The 22,027-nt window shown below is 37.5% G+C and overlaps 1 protein-coding gene and 1 non-coding gene across 5 annotated transcripts in view; one reads left to right on the top strand and one right to left on the bottom strand.

Moving 5' to 3' along the window:
* TTBK2 (tau tubulin kinase 2) overlaps positions 1 to 22,027 on the bottom strand; it is a 151,165-nt gene that overhangs the window by 111,711 nt on the left and 17,427 nt on the right. Inside the window, exons 2-3 of one of the 4 annotated variants that reach the window (XM_032623560.1) lie at positions 5,884 to 6,019; positions 232 to 379 (exon numbers count right to left, since the gene is read on the bottom strand). In XM_032623560.1, the coding sequence (XP_032479451.1) occupies positions 232 to 379; positions 5,884 to 5,952 (217 nt within the window). In that variant the 5' untranslated portion in view covers positions 5,953 to 6,019. Of the gene's footprint in view, positions 1 to 231; positions 380 to 5,883; positions 6,020 to 22,027 lie in introns of those variants that run through there. The other 3 variants (XM_032623563.1, XM_032623562.1, XM_032623565.1) reach the window with 3 other exon arrangements.
* On the top strand, positions 12,643 to 12,714 carry TRNAE-UUC. The gene has a single exon. It is a non-coding gene; the product is annotated as a tRNA-Glu (tRNA).

Raw genomic sequence — 22,027 nt, 5'->3', positions numbered from 1 at the left:
TTATTCACTCTCTCTCATCCTTGCTCACCATGAAAAGGAATTCCCAAAGTCCAATTACTCTAAGCAATCAGTATTTCTACAACTACTAGTGATAAAATTTCCATAAGAAAACCGTTCAGCATGTTTAAACCAAGCTGACACCAGAATATTCAATTGATAGAGAATGTAACTGAGGTTCACAAAGGTAACAATAAATTATAAACTGTTTGGTATATCATACAAGAAGCTTACCTTGTAGTTTTTTCAATACAGCAACTTCCATTTTCAGAACTTGTTTTGGTTGTTGAGCTGATTCCACCTTCAGTGCAACATTTTCCCTGGTAAGCATGTCCAAGGCATCGTAAATTTCTCCAAAGCCCCCACCCCCAATCTTCCTCAACTGCATGGGAAATAAAATAAGAATACACACACACAAAATTACTAGAAGATTCTAATTAGAAACTAATTCATCTCTTATATTTAGAAAATAATATATAATTTGCCTATCCCTATTTTATGATAAAAGATCTCAACATTGTTAACTAGGCATATGCCAAGAACAAATACCTAGAAATAACATCAAAATCTTTTCTCACAGTTTTTTGTTTGTTTGTTTGTTTGTTTTGTGGTACACGGGCCTCTCACTGTTGTGGCCTCTCCCGTTGCGGAGCATAGGCTCCGGATGCACAGGCTCAGCTGCCATGGCTCACGGGCCTAGCCGCTCCGTGGCATGTGGGATCTTCCTGGACCGGGACATGAATCCATGTCCCCTGCATTGGCAGGCGGACTCTCAACCACTGCGCCACCAGGGAAGCCCTTCTCACAGTTTTGTCCACAAAAAGTACTCAATTTATTTCAGCCACAAACAATTTTAAAATCTGGCCTACAGCCAGCATCAGAAGTATCATAAAAGACACAATATCTGAAAGTTTCACTTCCCACAAATACCCCTCAACAACCCTATTTATTCTAATTCTAAGGCAATCATTTGAAGACTTTTTAAATCCATACAATCTTTCTGCCAACTGAAATCTTATCTGGAACCTGATTGAGATATGTATGTGGGGAGGTTGGAGAAGGGACAGGGGCAGCCAGAGCCCAGCCCTCTCAGCCCCATTTACCCTCCTTTCTGAGGCACTGAACAGGCTCCACAGAACAGCTCCTGTTCTAAACTATTCCAGTGTTCACTATATATCCATACGCTCAAATAATAGTAAACTCTAATCAAATTAAATATTCTCATCAGGGAATTCCCTGGCAGTCCAGTGGTTGGGGGCTGGTGCTTTCATTGCCGTGCCTGGGGTTCAATCCCTGGTTGGGGAACTAAGACCCTGCAAGCCACGTGGGACAGATAGATAGATAAATAAACACTTTCATCAAACACTTAATATTCTCCCTAATAAAATGTGTTAGCTTAACTGGGGAATATCGGGATCTTTGAGTATTAAAAGCAAGTTCTATGTTAATTAACTACACTCCAATATAAAATAAAAAGTTTTAAAAAATAATAAAATAGGGCTTCCCTGGTGGCGTAGTGGTTGAGAGTCCGCCTGCCGATGCAGGGGACACGGATTCGTGCCCCAGTCCAGGAGGATCCCACATGCCACGGAGAGGCTGGGCCCGTGAGCCATGGCCGCTGAGCCTGCACGTCCGGAGCCTGTGCTCCGCAGCGGGAGAGGCCACAACAGTGAGAGGCCCGTGTACCGCAAAAGAAAAAAACTAATAATAATAATAAAATAAAATAAAAGCAAGTTCTGAAGAGCTAGTGACACTGGAACTGTAGAGCTGTGAGAAACTGGGGTGGGAGGGGGGAGGTGATATACTTCAACCTAGATACAGCATGACATTAGCCTTCTTCCATTTCCTGAAACTCAGTCTTCTCCTTAGCACGTTATCAAGCAGCCAGGATGTGATATAATGTAGGAAGTCATCACTGGAGGCACAGGGTCCTAAATCTTAACCACCCCAGAGGCCTCACCTCAAGTCCTACTTCTTTCCCCACACGGTCTGTACTGATTTCTGCATCTAGGTTGATTCCTTTTTCTCTTCTAAATTTCTATAGGAATTATGTGCTTAATCATTTAATTAATCATTTTACTATAAATACCTCAGGTATGACCTGTAGTAATACACTATACAGTGTTTCAACTCATACTGTTTAACTGTCCATTGTCAATGCCCTATCCCCCTACAATGAAACTAATCTTCAAACAGAGGGCCACTCCTTCTATTTTTTACTTCCCCCATAGCATTTGGCAAAGTGGTAAGTATATAATTATTGCTAAATAACTATTTACTGCTTTGTATACATGAGCCATAATCCTTCCTTATTCTGGTTTGGTGATGGGAAGAGATACCACGAGAAACTCTGATATGAGTTTGGGACTAAAAAAAGTTCCAGAACTTAATTTCAGTTAAATAAATTCTCTTTTTTGGCCCCTGACTGGGGCCCAATCATAATAATCTTATGATTATTTATATTTTGTCCATTAAACAAAGACTGTATAACTCTAAAAAGTCATAAACAGTACCAAAGAGACATCTTTCTAATTATGGACTCTGATGCGAGTTGGCTTCATGTTTTTACCTCACAAAGAACCTTACCAAACAACAGAACAAAAATTCTAACCTGAAATAAATGATTTTGCTCCTTGGTCTATTCATATAAAATCATTTGAACAATAATAGAGCATGAATTTTTTTTTTATTGAGCTTAACAAAACCCTAAGACATCACCAATGTTTATACGGCAAAGAGAGGTAATTTAGTACAATGGTGATATGCAGACTAGGGAAAGAATAGAGGTAAGACTGTGGCAGACTATATTTCCTAAAGATGGCCACAAAATAGTGCCCATCCTTTTTGCTCTTCTGTGACCCCGCCACTCCCCCATCAAGAGGCACAGTCCATTTCCCCACCCTCTTAAACCTGGGTGGATCTTGTGACTACTTTAACCAACCGAACACTCTCAAGAGCCAGCCACCATGTAAAAAGTGTGTCCATCCTGAGAAGCCATAGCCCGGTAGAGAGGTCCTAGAAAATGGGCCACCAGTTTGGGGGTAAGGGAACTAAGGACCCCAGGCACCAAAGAAGCCATCTGGAAGTGGACCTTCCAATCCCCAAACCTGCTAGTGCCACATGGCTATGAGACAAACCACCCAGGCAAATTCTTCTTAAATTCCTAATCCACAAGACTGTGAGCAAAATAAATGACTGTTTTAAGCCTCTAAGTTTTGATGCAGTTGTTATATAACAGTAGATAACCAAAACACCATCCTTAACAAGGAGCCTGTGATTTTTTTACTAAAAATACCACTATGACTCTCAAATTTGGGGGACATGCTCCATACATTTATTAGCTCTCATTACCAGGACAAAGCAACTATGCCAGACGTAGCTTCATTTGTCACCTTTTGATATGTCTGCTGAAGAAAGCCAACCTTTACCACAGCACTTAACACAAAGCTCCCACCAAAGAAACACTCATGCCTGACTTACATTAAAGATTACCAATTGCTGGAATCTCCCTGCACCAGTCCATGATGATGAAAAGGTTCTTTTCTTATATTTACTCAAGTAAAATTTCAAAGCCTACTGATTTGCCTAATCAGTAAAACACTGTACCATAGACACAAAATTTTTATTTCTAAAGGAAGAATCTTCTTTTTCCAATCTGTTGATAGACTAAGGAAACTATTAAATAGCTTTGCTAAACCTGCTAATGGAACAAAACTTTGGTTACCAAAGACTGGATAGCCATAAAATATATTTAAATATATCCAAAACAAAAATAGCTTCTTTCATAGGAGGAAAGATGGCAGATTCCAAGTCTAGGGCAAGGAAGCCATCAAAAGACTATTAGGATCATGTTAAAAGCACTCAGGAGACAACCTGAAGAATATCCCCTCAGTCAAATGAGACAATTTGCGCATCAATAAGAATGATAACTAGAATCAATAAGAATGATAACTAACGTGGACTGAAACACATTAAATATGCTTAGATCCATGAATTCTTAATTATATTTTTAAAAATTTCATTGGTCACTTTTATTTATTTATTATTTATTTTTTATTTTTTTGCCGTACGTGGGCCTCTCAATGTTGTGGCTTCTCCCGTTGCGGAGCACAGACTCTGGATGCGCCGGCTCAGTGGCCATGACTCACGGGCCCAGCCACTCCGTGGCATGTGGGATCTTCCCAGACCGGGGCACGAACCCATGTCCTCTGCATCGGCAGGTGGACTCTCAACCACTGCACCACCAGGGAAGCCCTCATTGGTCACTTTTAGAAGATACTAGGGAACCAATTCATTATTTTGAAAACTGGTGAATTAAGAAAAGAATCAAGCATTTATCCTGTATTCCTATTCAAACTGTATCTCAGGGTAGTCAGATAGTTAATGATAGGAAATTTCTCTTCATAGATGTACTTCAACTAATAAATGAAGGAATGATAGACTATCACCAGCCTGCAATCCCTAATGAATTAACAGACCTAGACAATGATGATCAATAGTGCTAACATCACAAAGAACGATGGGCAATAAGACATTATATGCCTCCCATCCAAAGTTCACAATACTCTTTATGAAAAAAGAAATGCCCCTACTTCAATAAACAAACCTGAAGTCAGATCCATCAAGCCTCTCTAAATAACTAACTGTTTACATAAAATACATGGGACAGAGAAACATGTTAACACCACATGGAAGCAATAGAAAAAATCCAAACTGGAAAATTCTACAGGCAAATAACCTAGTTTCGTTAATAAATAAACTGTAAGGAAAAAAAGAGAGATGAAAAGGAACCTAGAAATTAAACGAAACTTAAGTGATGTAAACCAACTGCAATATCCAGACTTTACTTGGATTTGGTTGATTCAACTGTTAAAAATAATTTACAAAACAATTAGGAAAATGTGAAAGTTGGAAGGATACCTAATGATATTAAGAAATTATTGCTTTTCTAGAAGTGATAATGATATTATATTTTAAGAAGAAGTCTATCTTTTAGAGATATATACTGAAGTGCATAAAGAGAAATGCTAAGGTAAAATATTTGCTTCAAAATGTTTTGGGAGAGAGGTTAAAGAGATGAAACAAGATTGACCATCAGTCTATAACTGTTTAAGCTGGGGCATGAGTACCTGGAGGTTCTTTATAACAGTCTCACTATTTTAATGTATACTTACAATTTTCCTTAATAAAATGTTAAAAAATAAAAAAGGGCAGTTCACTGTACTGTATTTTTTTTTCAACTGTTCTTTCCCTAAGTATACTTTTATTTACCTTATTCAATAGTAGCTATCAGAGGACTTCCCTGGTGGTGCAGTGGTTAAGAATCCACCTGCCAGTGCAGGGGACACGGGTTTGACCCCTGGTCCGGGAAGATCCCACAAGCTGTGAAGCAACTAAGCCCATGCGCCACAACTACTGAGCCGGCACTCTAGAGCCTGCGAGCCACGTCTACTGAGCCCGTGTGCCACAACTACTGAAGCCCGCGCACCTAGAGCCCATGCTCTGCAACAAGACAAGCCACCGCAATGAGAAGCCCGTGCAGCGCAACGAAGAGTAGCTCCCACTCGCCACAACTAGAGAAAGCCCTTCTGCGGCAACAAAGACCCAACACAGCCAAAAATAAATAAATGAATAAATAAATTTTTAAAAAAATAGTAGCTATCAGAGTTTAGGAAAATTTACTCCTATAAGCAGCAAGAATAAGAATTAGGGCATAAACAGAACCTAATCATAGGAAAAGAACCAAAAATAACTGCTTTAGGCATATAAGCAATATATGTATTATTTCCTAATGAAATGGTTTTATCAAGATACCAAAAGTTACCCCCTCATATGTAGGCAGCCCCTCCCCCCACCCACCCCTCTCTTTCCCTGATGTATACTCACTACTTTCCATCTTTCTTTGACCAGGATTCCAACACTGAGGATATCTGGCTGCTCTCCTCCTCCACTCATTGCAATTCACTGATGTGATAGAATGGCTACACAGGCATCCAGCTCCCAAGGGTGGTTTCCATTTAACCTGAAACAAAAGAAACACAGCAGCATATCAGGACTAATTAACACAAACATTCCAGCACCAAGTAACACTACTAATCCTATACATTAATTAGGTTGCTTTGCTGGAAAGAGGGGAAAAACCCCACAAACTCAGTTCTAAAATCTGTTTAGTACATGTAAAAAAAAAGTACTTATCTTTCCATTACAGATGTCCAGTGAAATAGCCACACATTAAAGAAGCATTATATTATAACACAAATATAATTTACAATAACTGAGATTGCTAGACCTCAGGACAAGCATGGTGTCAATGGCAGTTGACCCAGACTACTATGCTTAGTCCAACACACTGCTAAGAAAAAAAAAATCGTACCTAATTTACAACAGCTTACAGTTTAATAGGTTGCAACTTAGAGCTTAACATCACCAGAGCTAATATAATTTTAATGTTACAAAATGCATTTAAAGTGCATAGGAGATAAACATGAGCCACAGAAAAGGTCTGCTGATCAAACCCAATACAATGATATTGTAAGAAAAAAGGATAACAACATGAACAACATACCTGTAGAAAATGAAGATACTGCAGAAAAATATGGCCTAAAGGAGATAATGCTGTAACCTAATTACAGAACAAACTAAAGGAAAGTAAGAAAAAGAAGCTTTAAAAGAACATAAATCATAATTAGAAAACCTTATAAATGAGAGAGCTAGGCAACAGAGAGACATAAAAAGAAATCTGAGCAAATTCAGAAAAGGAACAGAAATTAAAGGAAAAGAAATGAAGATTCAAGTAGAAGAGACATGAGCGAAAACAACATAAAATTAAGGAAGAAAAAATAAAGGGAAAAATGAAAAAAATTAAGAAATTTAGAAATTAAAAGTGATAAAAGACAAAGTAAATATAAAATACATATTATAAAAGGCCGCCAATAAAAACCCCAAAGCTATGAGATGGAACAAATATTAGCCACTATAATTCAAGAAAATAATTTCTGGAAATTAAAAAAGGACTAAACCTGCAGGTTGAAATGGTATACTACATATCTGGGAAAACAACTCAGAAGAAGGTTAATGCCAAAACACAGTCTAGTAAAGCTACTGAATTTTAAAGGGAAAAAAATTTCACTGGACGTATGTGCAGAAAGTCCAAATTATACATAAGGGGAAAAAAAATCAGACTGGGAACAGACATTGGCACAAACAGCTTACTGAATATTTAAGTATCCAGGGAAATGTGAGCCAAGCGTGTTCTATCAAGCCAAAGTAACCTTCAAGGCTAAAGGAAACAGTTATGAACACACAGAACTCAAAGAATATTGTTCCCAAGAAATGCCCCTAGGAATCAACTACGTAACAAGTATCAGACAATCAAATTATGATAGAAAATTTGCCATGAGGATCGGCCTGAAAAGGCTTAAAAGCAATGATAACTCAGTAGCCATGAGAACCCCTGCCTCTAGATTGTGAAGTCTAAACATCATACGCCACTAAAAGAAATAAGAGCTCCTTGAAGAAATGGCTTATTCCTGGTCTGGCACAGGAAATTATGCACAATGAACTTGGGGCATCTTGTCAAATCAGAAAGCAAAAATATTAACAGTACTACTACTAACAAGCCAAAAGGAATTCAGAGACAAGTGAAAGAATTCTCATTTGCCAAAGATGAAACAATTTGAGCAGATACAAGAATGGTGACTGCAGTGATTGAAAAACATCAAAAACATAAACGGACTTCCCTCGTGGTGCAGTGGTTAAGAATCCACCTGCCAATGAAGGGGACACGGGTTCAAGCCCTGGCCTGGAAAGATCCCACATGCCATGGAGCAACTAAGCCCATGCGCCACAACTACTAGGCCTGCGCTCTAGAGCCCACAAGCCACAACTACTGAGCCCACGTGCCACAACTACTGAAGCCTGTGCACCTAGAGTCTGTGCTCCGCAACACGAGAGCCCGTGCTCCACAACAAGAGAGTCCACTGCACTGAGAAGCCCACGCACTGCAATGAAAAGTAGCCCCCGCTCGCCGCAACTAGAGAAAGCCCACGCATAGCAATGAAGACCCAACGCAGCCAAAAATAAATTTATAAAAAATAAATTAATTAAAAAAATAAACACTCATGAGTTCATAATGACACTCAAAAAAGAAAAAAGAATTTTGGAGGTTGCTAAGGCACAACTCATTATTCTGAAAACTGTCAAATAAATAGAAAGAATCAAGCATTTATCCTGCCTTTCTGATATGAACAGTATTTCAGGGAAACCAAAGAGATGATGAAGGCAACTTTTTCCTTAGAGAATAGTCACAGCTAGTAAGTGCAGAAGAAATTATAGACTTAGAAAATCACCATTTTCCAATCCCTGGTTAAATAATGAATCTAGGCAATGACCATCAATAGCTGCTAAAACCATAAGGTAAAAAGTGGATGGAGAACTTTAATATGGAAGGATCAAGTTGAACTCAATGATCAACGTTAACATCACTAAAAGGTAGAACAATGAAACATGAAGTGCTTCCTGACAGATGCAACAAAATTTTCTCAGTACCACCTATGAAGTCTCTTGCCTTAAAACAAACAAGACACCTCTAAATCTAATCAAGCTTCTAGATTTAATTATATGTTTACAAAAATAAGGGGGATCGAGGTACATGTTAAATGACAACATGAAGATACAATGAGCTAAATCCATGATTATGGAGATCCTAAAGAACAAAATGACCCATATAAATGACAAAATGACCCAAGACAAATGGCATGTAAAATAAAAAAGCTTTACACTGCACATTATAAGAAACAAGATATGTATCAACCTAAGGCAGCAACTAGCAACCAGATAAAATTAAGCAAGTACTGGGTAAGGAATAATTGGTAATTTTGTAGGGTGTAATAATAGTAGTGTAGTTATGTTTATAAAGTCTTTCTCTGTAAGAGATACATAAACTACTAATGTACAAAGTGATAAAAGGTCTTAGATTTGCCTTAAAGCACTCTAAGGGGAAAAAGAGTTATTGTTTTGGGGGTAGAAGATCAAATGTAAGAATGACAGAATTTTAATAATTTTTGTATGATGGGTATATCTAAATCCATTATACTGTTTCTGGGCATAACTGCAATATTCTACATTAAAAGTAAAAAAACAAGAGATGCATAGATTAAAAAGATCTAGAGTTTGTTTTAACAAATGGGGCTGGGACAAGTAAATATCCACATGCAAAAGAATTTGTACCCCTACCTAACATCATACACAAAAATTAACTCAAAATGGATCAAAGACCTAAATGTAAAAGCTAAAACTATAAAAGTCTTAAAAGAAATCACAGTCATAAATCTTCACTGACCTTGGATTAAGCAATGATTTCTTATGTACGACACCTAAAGCACAGCAAACCAAAGAAAATGATAAATTGGACTCTGTCAAAATTTTTTAAAGTTTATATGCTAAAAGACAACCTATGAAATTGGGGAAAATAATTGCAAACTATATATCTGATATGTGGTTAATACCCAGAATAGATAAAGAATAATTCAACAAAACAAAAATCAAATAATTCAATTAAAAAATGGGCAAACTGCCTGAATAAACAGTCCTCCAAAGAAGATATACAAATAGCCAAAAAGCACATGAAAAAAATGCTCAAAATCTAGAGAATGACAAATCACCTCATACCCACTAGGATGGCTACTATTAAAAGAAGAAAATAATAAGTGCTGACAAGGATGTGGAGAAACTGGAACTCTTGTACACTGTGCATGGGGATATAAAATGATGCAGTCACTATGAAAAACAGTATGGCAGTTGCTAAAAAAATTAAACAATCAATTCCCATATGATTCAGCAATTCCACTTCTGGGTATATACCCTCAAAAACTGAAAGCAAGAACTCAGACAAATATATTTATACACTCAAGCCCACAGCAGCATTCTTCACAATAGCCAAAAGGTGGAAGCAGCCCACACGTCCATCTGCAGTTGAACGGATAAAGAAAATGTGGAATATACACACAATGGAATATTATTCAGCCTTTAAAAAGGAAATCCCGTCACATGCTACAACATGAATGAACCTGGCTGAGTGATAAAGCCAGTCACAAAATGACAAATACTCTTTATGATTCTATTTATATGAGCTATCCAGAGCAGTCAAAATAATGGAAACAGAAAGAAGAATGGTGGTTACTAGAGGCAGGAGGGGGGAGGGGGAAGGGGGCATTGTTTTTCAATTGGTATAGAATTTTAGTTTTGCAAGATGAAAGAGTTCTAGAAATCTGTTTTGAAACAATGCAAATATACTTAACACTACTGACTGTATACTTAAAAATGATTAAGATGGTAAATTTTATGTTATGTGTTCTTTATCACAGTAAAAAAAAAAAAAAAGTATGGGCCCCATGGAGGAGAATATGGTAATATTCAGCATAATAAAATAATTTATATTTAAACTCTAATCCAGCAATTCCACTTCAAGGAACCTATTCCAAAGGTACAATGGCAAAAACATGTGAAATGACTTCTTCACAAGCCTTTTCACTATAACATTATTTATAATTACAAAAGGCTAGGGAAAAAACTAACAGTCACTCAATAGGGGATTGGTTGAACGTAAAATGATTCACTTATGTAACGGAGTACTAGTCCAGGAATTAGAGATATATTGACACAGAGTGATTTTCAGGATATATTGTTAAGTGAAAAAAAATAAGATGCAGTGACGTGTTTAAAGTATACTACTTTTCTGTAAAAGGAAGGTAAATGTTAAGTATATTAACATATTTGCTTTTATTATTTTTAAAAAAGGAAAAGCCAAAAAGTGATAAAAACGATAGCAGAGATCAATAAATTTTTTTCAGTAAAGGGCCAAATAATAAATATTTCAGTCTTTATAAGCTATATAATCTCTGTCATGGCTACTCAGCTCTGCCATTTTAAAATAAAAGAAGACATAGACAATACATAAACAAAAGAGTATGTGTTCCAACAAAAATTTACTTACAAAAAGAGATGGGTGGCCAAATTTGGCCTGCAGACTATTGCTTGCCAACCTTTGCCCAAAAGAAAGGAGAAAACAGGATGGAGGGGATAAGGATAAAAGTCAGACTTCTAAGAATATATCTTGTGATATAGTTTTCATTTTGGAACAAAAATCACTGTTTTACATACAAGAAAAAAAACTCCTAGGGATTCCCTGGTGGCTCAGTGGTTGAGAGTCCGCCTGTCGATGCAGGGGATGCAGGTTCGTGCCCCGGTCTAGGAAGATTCCACATGCCGCGGAGCGGCTAGGCCCGTGAGCCATGGCCGCTGAGCCTGCGCATCCGGAGCCTGTGGTCCGCAACGGGAGAAGCCACAACAGTGAGAGGCCTGCGTACCGCAAAAAAAAAACAAACAACAACAAAAAAAACCTCCTATACTCCAAATTCAGGGAAGGACCATAGCAACAAAGTAATCATCAGAACTAGCTTCAAACTCATCCCAGTCTATCAATGACAGCTTCATATTAGCGACCACACTTCAGAAAGTCAACCAGTCAGTAACAGCCACAGTCCATAGCCACATCTGTTTATCAAAAATTCAACCACTTCCTAAACACTTCCACTTTACCAATCCCTGAACTCTAAGCTTCACAACTCTCCCCTGAATGGAGACCAATAAATTTAGCGTTTTGTTGACACTGAGTGGTGACCTCTTCCTTCAAGACAATTAAAAGACAAAATAAATTTTAAAAAAGATACTAAAAATGAAAGGAGTACAATCTCTAAAAATCTAAAACAAACTGAAACCAAGAACCCACTGCATACCAAGTATGTGACATTATCACACAGAAAATAATTCAAGTGGCTTTAAAATACAGTATTTTGATTGTATACCCCTAGTGCGATATAGCTTAAGGAATAAAAGAACAACAAAGAAATCTTAAAACTCCATTTAGTAGTTTTGTCATTAGAAATAATATCAATTCTGTTATTTAAAAACTATTATATGCAAGACACAGCAAATAAGTGATTATATTAAATCACTAAGAGTCAACATTTTCAGTATAAAGAGATACAAATATAAAAGTCAAAGAGGTCAAGTAAAAATCCTGAAATCTGACATTGAAGAAAACATGAAAAAAATATGATCTTTATTTAAACACGTATTTCACAAGTCTAACCATCGAGAAGTCCTAGAAGCAATGCAGCCCAATAGATTAAGCATCTCTAGCATCCAAACTGAAAGTTCCAAATACCATTTCCCTCAAAAAAAGAACAAAAGCTCCTTGGAAAAATGGCTATTTCTAAAACTGGGGTAGGAAATATAAAAGATGAGCCTAGAATCTTGCTGTGCTTGAAAGCAGGGAATATACCAAAGACTTGGGACAGATCCAGGATTTATGGGGCCTGGAATTTATATTAAGTGAGGCCCCTATCTTAAAAATCTTACTTTTGCAAATTTTACATATGACCAATTACTAAAACTTTGCTCCCAAAGCTTTGAAAGAAGCCAATGGAAATAAAGAACCCTGAAGTTGAAGCTTCATTATCCTCATGGTGAATCCAACTTTGTTCAAGATAATGGAGTCAAGTCAAAAGGACACAGGAGCTAAGTGGAACGGGCTCACAATGGTTTGAAGTGAGAAAATTGACATCTAAAGAATAATGAGGGAGTTCCCAGGTGGTCTAGTGGTTAGGATTCGGCACTTTCACTGCCGTGGCCCAGGTTCAATCCCTGGTCGGGGAACTGAGATCTGGTAAGTCATGAGTCATGGCCAAAATTAAAAATAAATAAATAAGGAAATTAAAATAAAAGGATAATGACTGCAATAACTGAAACACATGAAATATATAATAACCCATAAATTCATAATGATATTCAAAAACAATTCAGTAGATACTAAAACAATTGCTAGTGTACTAATTCATTATTCTGAATATAAATAAAAGGAAAATAAGTCAAGCATTTACCCTGCCTTTCCTGTAGTATTAACTGTATTTCAAAGAAACCAAATAGTTGATAGTCACAGAATTAAAAATTCACCATTCTGCAACACCTAATGAAATAATGTAGGCAGTGGTTATGAATGGCTGCCAAAACTCTTAGGTGAAAGGCTGGTTGATTTAGAACTTAATAATGAATGAATGAAACCGGTAATACTTACACTTACAGATTACATTTAGCATCACTAAAAGATATGACATTGAACAGCATACCACTAACTTTGAGAACTGAACTAAGGCTTAGACTCACTGTCCAGGTGCCAGACTTACCACCACTGGTATACATCTGGGACAGATCTGAGTATTATTTCAAAGGCTTTAAAAACCGAACTAATATTAAAAACAAAATACCTGGAAGGCTAGTTAGAATGTGCAACCTCAACACAACTAGGTGGTCAAATTTTTAAAATATCAACATTCTCTGCAGAATTTAAATAAGACTCAAGTCTCATAATTTTTTAAATAACAAGGACACAATCCAAAACTACCAAATATACAAAGAACCAGGAAAATCTCAACTTACATGTGAAAGGACAAATCAGCAGATGTAAATGCCAAGATGACAGAGATCTGGGACTTATCAAAGACATTAAAGCAGCCTCTATAAAAATGCTCCAAGAAGTGAAGGAATAAATAGAAAGATATATAAAGTCCTAGAAATGAACAGAAAGATAAAGTCTCAGTAAAGATATAGAAGACATAAATAACAATTTTAGAAGGGAAAAATACAATAACAGAAAATTTTATATGTTACTAGAGTCAACAGAAGAATGGAAGTGTCAGAAGAGTCAGTAAACTTGAAGATAAATATATAGAAATTAAAAAAACAGAAAATAATTTTATAAATGAACACAGACCCAAGGGACCAGCAGGACAATATCAAAAATTCTAACATTCAACTCATCACAGTCATGTCAAGAGAGAAAAAGTGTAGGGCAGGAAAAATATTTTTAAAATAATGGCTAAAACGTCTCAAGTTTTGCAAAAGACATAAAACAATTGATTGAAGAACCTTAATTAACAGGACATGCACAAAAAAAATCCATTCACAAACACATCATAACCAAACTGTTGAAAATTAAACACAAAGAAAAACTCTTAAAAACAGCCAGAGAAAAATGATACATTACTTACTGGGGACAATAATTCAATTGACTGTGACTTTCTCATTATAAACCATGGAGGTCAGCAAGAAACAGAAAAACATTTTTAAAGTACTGAAAGTAAAGCACTGTCAACCAGAATTCTGTACCCAGAGAAAACATCCTTCAGGGATAAGGACAATCTCAGAGAAAAGAAAATTATGTATTGTAAGCAGAGCTGCTGTATGGTAAATTACCAAAGAAATTTCTTCTGAGAAAAAGGAAATTATAACAGAGGGAAACTTGGAATAACAGGAATGAATGAAGAACAACAGAAATCTAGGTAAACATAATAGACTAACCTCCTCTTGACTTTTTCAAAATATGCTTGCAAGTTAAGAGCAAAAATTATAACACTATCTGAAAGGATTTCCAATGTATATAGATATAACTCATAACACAACTACAAAAAAAAGGTAGAATGGTAAAGAGACCTATATGATGGTTATTAGGCTTTTGCATTCTACTTGAAGTGGTGATATAATAATTCTAGTAGACTGTGAAAAATTAAGTAGGTATATTGTAAACACTAGAGCAACCATTCAAAAAAAACTATACAGGGACTTCCCTGGCGGTCCACTGGTTAAGACTCCGCACTCTCAATGCAGGGGGCCCAGGTTCAATCCCTCGTCAGGGAACTAGACCTCACATGCCCCAACTAAAGATCCCGCTTGCCACAACGAAGAACCAGCATGCCACAATGAAGATCCTACGGCTGCAACTAAGACCGAACACAGCCAAATAAATAAATAAATAAATAATTCTTTAAAAAACTATACAAAAAAGATATAATAAAAAGCAAAAAACAAGAAATAAAGTGGAATACCAAAACATGTTCAGATAATCCAAAAGAAGCTAAAAAAGGAGAAACAGGAGAACAAAAACAGAGAGCATAAACATAAAACAAATAATAAAATGGCCTAAATCCAAATATATCTGTAATCACTTTAAATATAAATGGCCTAAACACACCACTGAAAAGAGAGAGATCATGAAGATGAGTTATGCTTTCTATAAGAAACTCACTTCAAAAATAATGGGGGCTTCCCTGGTGGCGCAGTGGTTGAGAATCTGCCTGCCAATGCAGGGGTCATGGGTTCGAGACCCGGTCTGGGAAGATCCCACATGCCACGGAGCAGCTAGGCCCGTGAGCCATAACTACTGAGCCTGCGCGTCTGGAGCCTGTGCTCCGCAACAAGAGAGGCCGCAATAGTGAGAGGCCCGCGCACCGCGATGAAGAGTGGCCCCCGCTTGCCGCAACTAGAGGAGGCCCTCACACAGAAACGAGGACCCAACACAGCCATAAATAAATAAATAAATAAATAAATAAATAATAAATAAATAAAAAAAAAATAATGGGATACGTAAGTTAAAAACAAAGGTATGCTCACTTCTGCTCCAGTTCTCTTTACCCTCCTAAACAGTTCAATCCTAACACATGAGCATGCATCACCAAAATGTTGGTGACATTTTTGTAGCCTGGCAGAATAGATTAATTTACAGCTATTTCACTTCAAAGCATACTGAATGTGACTTCATATTAAGGCAGCATTAGGTACAACATGGTAATACATCATTAACTTTATTTTTTAATATTTTAAAAACATTTTTATTGGAGTATAATTGCTTTACAATGGTGTGTTAGTTTCTGCTTTATAACAAAGTGAATCAGCTATACATATACATATATCCCCATATCTCCTCCTTCTTACGTCTCCCTCCCACCCTCCCTATCCCACCCCTCTAGGTGGTTACAAAGCACCAAGCTTATCTCCCTGTGCTATGCGGCTGCTTCCCACTACCTATCTATTTTACATTTGGTAGTGTATATATGTCCATGCCACTCTCTCACTTCGCCCCAGCTTACCCTTCCAACTCCCTGTGTCCTCAAGTCCATTCGCTACATCTGTGTCTTTATTCCTTTCCTGCCCCTACGTTCTTCAGAACCCCCCCCTTTTTTTTTTTAAGGTACCATATGTATGTATTAGCATGCGGTATTTGTTTTTCTCTTTCTGACTTACTTCACTCTGTATGACAGACACTAGGTTCATCCACCTCACTACAAATAACTCAATTTTGTTTCTTTTTATACATCATTAACTTTAAACTCTTATTAAAAAGTAATTTACCAGTTTCCAGAATTTCCAGTACAGGAGCTCCTGAACAGAGAGCCGTTGTTCAAATATAATTCAGCGTGAGTGACAAAGTAGAATTTAGAAGTAAGGATGTCTATTTCATATTCAACTGTTTATTAAATCTTTAAATTCTTGCCTGTCAGTCTACATTGCTTTTTATTATTATTATTATACTTCAGTTTCTTTGAGAACTTCTGAGTTTCATGTGTTTTGCTTTTATTATATAAATATCATTATAAATAAACTTATTCATGAATTTAAAAAGCAAAGGAATAGGAAAAGATATACCACAAAAAGCTGGAGTACCTATACAAATCTTCCTCGATTTCTGATGGATGGGGTTACACCTCATCATTAAGCTGAAAATATCTAAGCTGAAAATGCATTTAAAACACCTGATGTACCACTGGAACCAAGATGGCGGAGTAGAAGAACATGCTCTCACTCCCTCTTGTGAGAACACCAGAATCACAACTAGCTGCTGGACAATCATTGACAGGAAGACACTGGAACTAACCAAAAAGATACCCCACATCCAAAGACAAAGGAGCAGCCACAATGAGACGGTAGGAGGGGCACACTCACACCAAAATCAAATCCCATAACTGCTGGGTGAGTGACTCACAGACTGGAAAACACTTATACCACAGAAGTCCACCCACTGGAGTGAAGGTTCTGAGCCCCACGTCAGGCTTCCCAACCTGGGGGTCTGGCAATGGGAGAAGGAATTCCTAGAGAATCAGACTTTGAAGGATACTGGGATTTGATTGCAGGACTTCGACAGGACTAGGGGAAACAGAGACTCCACTCTTGGAGGGCACCCACAAAGTAGTGTGCGCACTGGGACCCAGGGGAAGGAGCAGTGACCCCATAGGAGACCGAACCAGACCTACCTGCTAGTGTTGGGGGGTCTTCTGCAGAGGCGGGGGCTGGCTGTGGCTCACCATGGGGACAAGAACACTGGCAGCAAAGTTCTAGTAAGTACTCCTTGGCGTGAGCCCTACCAGAGTCTGGCATTAGCCCCACCAAAGAGCCCAGGTAGGCTCCAGTGTTGGGTTGCCTCAGGGCAAACAACCAAGAGGGAGGGAACCCAGCCCCACCCAACAACAATCAAGCAGATTAAAGTTTTACTAAGCTCTGCCCACCAGAGCAACACCCAGCTCTACCAACCACCAGTCTCTCCCATCAGGAAACCTGCACAAGCCTCTTAGATAGCCTCATCCACCAGAGGGCAGACAGAAGAAGCAAGAACTACAATCCTGCAGCCTGTGGAACAAAAACCACATTCACAGAAAGATACACAAGATGAAAAGGCAGAGGGCTATGTACCAGATGAAGGAACAAGATAAAACGCCAGAAAAACAACTAAATGAAGTGGAGATAGGCAACCTTCCAGAAAAAGAATTCAGAATAATGATAGTGAAGAGGATCCAGGACCTTGGAAAAAGAATGGAGACAAAGATAGAGAAGATGCAAGAAATGTTTAACAAAGACCTGGAAGAAATAAAGAACAAACAAACAGAGATGAACAATACAATAACTGAAATGAAAACTACACTAGAAGAAATCAATAGCAGAATAACTGAGGCAGAAGAACGGATAAGTGACCTGGAACACAGAGTGGTGGAATTCACTGCTGTGGAACAGAATAAAGAAAAAAGAATGAAAAGAAATGAAGACAGTGTAAGAGACCTCTGGGGCAACATTAAACGCAATAACATTTGCATTATACGGGTCCCAGAAGGAGAAGAGAGAGAGAAAGGACCCGAGAAAATATTTGAAGAGATTATAGTCGTAAACTTCCCTAACATGGGAAAGGAAAGAGCCACCCAAGTCCAGGAAGTGCAGCAAGTCCCATACAGGATAAACCCAAGGAGAAACACACCGAGACACATAGTAATCAAATTGGCAAAAATTAAAGACAGAAAAATTATTGAAAGCAGCAAGGGAAAAACTACAAATAATATACAAGGGAACTCCCATAAGGTTAACAGCTGATTTCTCAGCAGAAACTGTACAAGCCAGAAGGGAGTGGCATGATATACTTAAAGTGATGAAAGAGAAGAACCTACAACCAAGATTACTCTACCTGACTCAAAAACGATGTTAAAAAAAAAAGAAAAAGATTACTTTACCTGGCAAGGATCTCATTCAGATTCAATGGAGAAATCAAAAGCTTTACAGACAAGCAAAAGCTAAGAGAATTAAGAACCACCAAACCAGCTCTACAACAAATGCCAAAGGAACTTCTCTAAGTGGGAAACACAAGAGAAGAAAACGACCTACAAAAACAAACCCAAAACAATTCAGAAAACGTTCACAGGAACATACATATCAATAATTACCTTACATGTGAATGGATTAAATGCTCCAACCAATAGACACAGGCTTGCTGAATGGATACAAAAACAAGACCCATATATATGCTGTCTACAAGAGACCCACTTCAGACCTAGGGACACATACAGACTGAAAGTGAGGGGATGGAAAAAGATATTCCATGCAAATGGAAATCAAAAGAAAGCTGGAGGAGCAATACTCGTATCAGATAAAATAGACTTTAAAATAAAGAATGTTACAAGAGACAACGAAGGACACTACATAATGATCAAGGGATCAATCCAAGAAGATATAACAATTATAAATATATATGCACCCAACATAGGAGCACTTGAATACATAAGGCAACTGCTAACAGCTCTAAAAGAGGAAATAAACAGTAACACAATAATAGCGGGGGACTCTTAACACCTCACTTACACAAGGGACAGACCATCCAAAATGAAAATAAATAAGGAAACAGAAGCTTTAAATGACACAACAGACCAGATAGATTTAATTGATATTTATAGGACATTCCATCCAAAAACAGCAGATTACACTTTCTTCTCAAGTGCACACAGAACATTCTCCAGGAGAGACCACATCTTGGGGCACAAATCAAGCCTCAGTAAATTTAAGAAAATTGAAATCATATCAAGCATCTTTTCTGACCACAACGCTATGAGATTAGAAATGAATTACAGGGGAAACAAACGTAAAAAACACAAACACGTGGAGGCTAAACACTACGTTACTAAATAACCAAGAGATCATTGAATAAATCAAAGAGGAAATCAAAAAATACCTAGAGACAAATGACAACAGACACCGCAGAAACACAAAGCATCCTAAGAGACTACTACAAGCAACTCTATGCCAATAAAATGGACAACCTGGAAGAAATGGACAAATTCTTAGAAAGGTATGACCTTCCAAGACTGAACCAGGAAGAAATAGAAAATATGAACAGACCAATCACAAGTAATTAAATTGAAACTGCGATTAAAAATCTTCCAACAAACAAAAGTCCAGGGCCCTGGTGGCGCAGTGGTTGAGAGTCCACCTGCCAGTGCAGGGGACACGGGTTCGTGCCCCGGTCCGGGAAGATCCCACATGCCATGGAGCGGCTGGGCCCGTGGGCCATGGCCGCTGAGCCTGCGCGTCCGGAGCCTGTGCTCCGCAAAGGCAGAGGCCACAGAAGTGAGAGGCCCGCGTACCGCAAAAAAAAAAAAAAAAAAATCAATTCACAAAATTCATCAGATTAACAGTCTAAAAAAGAAAACTACATGATCTATCATTTGATGCAGGAGAAGCACTAGACAAAATTCAACAGTCATTCATGATATAAACTCTCAGCAAACTAAGAGTAGAAGGGCATTTTCTCAACCTGATAAAGGGCAGATAAAAAACAAAAAAAGCTGCTCAAACTGATCAACAGATTTAACAACATTCTAAATGAAATTCAAGCAAAAGGCACTAAACAGACAAGCTGATTCTAAAATTTATGTGAAAAGGCAAAGGAACCAAAATACCTAAAACAGTTTTGAAAAATAGTAATAAAGTTGGAGGAATCACACTACATGATTTTAAGGCTTACTACTATATAGTGACAGTAATCAGACCTTGTGCTATTGGCAAAGGCTTATTAATCATACTACAGGTAAATGAAATAGAGTCCATAAATAGATCCACACAAATATGGCCAATTAAATTTTTAGCTTTTAAAAATGTAATATAATCCACATACCATCATTTTAAAGTATACAATTCAGTGGTTTGTAGTATATTCACAAGGCTGTGTATTCACCACCACTATCCAATTCCAGAACTTTTCACCATCCAAAAAGAAACCCCATACTTACTAGCTGTCACTCTCTATTCCCTCCTTTCCCTGGTCCCTGGCAACCACTAGTCTATTTTCTGTCTCTATAGCTTTGCCTATTCTAGGCCAAGTGATATTTGACAAAGACGCAAAGCCATTCAACACAGAAGAGACAATTTCCAACAAAGTGCTGGAACAACTGTACATGTGTATGTAAAAACATGAACCTCAATCTAAACCTCAAACCTTATATACAAAACTTAACTCACATTGCATCACAGATCTAAATGTAGAATACAAAACATTTAGAAATAAACTGGTAAGCAATCTTTGTGCAAAGGATTTGGACATGATACTTAAAGAACATTTTATAAAAGAAAAAAAAACTGATAAACTGACTTTACCAAAATTGAAAACTTTACTCTGTGAAAGACACTGTTACAAAATTGAAAAGACAAGCTACATACTGGAAGAAATGTTTGCAAATCATAATATCCTAACCAAGGGCTTGTATCAAAATATATAGAGAACACTTAAAATTCAACTGTAGAAAACAATGACCCAATTAAAACTGGGCAAAAGACAGACACTTCACCAAAGAGGTTATACTGATTGCAAATAAATACATGAAAAGATGTTTGACATCACTTGCTGGTCTCCAAAAGTTACATACTGTATGATTATATTTATATGACATTCTCAAAAGGATAAAACTAGAGTGACAGAGAATAGATGAGTGTTGTGAAGAGTTAGAGGTGGATGAAGGTATGATTACAAAGGGACAGTATGAAGGAGTTTTGGGGACTGTAGAGCTATTATGAATACTTATGAATACTATTATGAACTATTACGATTATTATTATGATTATAGTGAAGGTTACATGAATCTACACACATGCTAGAACTCATAGAACTGTAGAACCAAAAAGTCATTTACCATGTTAATTTTTTAATAAATAAAATTAATTTGTAAAAAGAAAATCCACAATTATCTGAGAAGATGGTAAAATATTCCTCCCTTTTCCAATAGTGTATCTGAATAAGGCCATATTCTCTTCATATGCTTCAACCAAAGCAATATATTGCAACAAACTGAACACAGAAGTATGAGAATCCGGCTGTCTTCTATGGGGCCAGACGTTAAAGAGACTTGAAAAAATGTAAAACAATGCCACTTATTTCACCACCTGTTTTTCTGTTTTGGAAAATAGTATTATTTATTTATTTATGGCTGCATTGGGTCTTCGTTGCTGCGTGCAGGCCTTCTCTAGTTGTGGTGAGCAGGGGCTACTCTTCGTTGCAGTGTGCAGGCTTCTCATTGCGTTGGCTTCTCTTGTTGTGGAACACGGGCTCTAGGTGCACAGGCTTCAGTAGTTGTGGCACACGGGCTCAGTAGTTGTGGCTCGTGGGCTCTAGAGCACAGGCTCAGTAGTTGTAAAGCGCACAGGCTTAGCTGCATGTGGGATCTTCCCGGACCAGGGCTCGAACCCATGCCCCCTGCACTGGCAGGTGGATTCTTAACCACTGTGCCACTAGGGAAGCCCAGCTTTATTATTTTAAAATAAATAAACTTAAAATATGTTTTAATTTTAATACAGGAAATATCATTAGCTATAAATCCATGATAAAACAAAT

The sequence above is a fragment of the Phocoena sinus genome, chromosome 2, assembly GCF_008692025.1.
Source record: "Phocoena sinus isolate mPhoSin1 chromosome 2, mPhoSin1.pri, whole genome shotgun sequence".
Taxonomy (NCBI): Eukaryota; Metazoa; Chordata; class Mammalia; order Artiodactyla; family Phocoenidae; genus Phocoena; species Phocoena sinus.
Note: the sequence above shows the minus strand (reverse complement) of the source record. Positions and strands in the feature narration are given on the sequence as shown.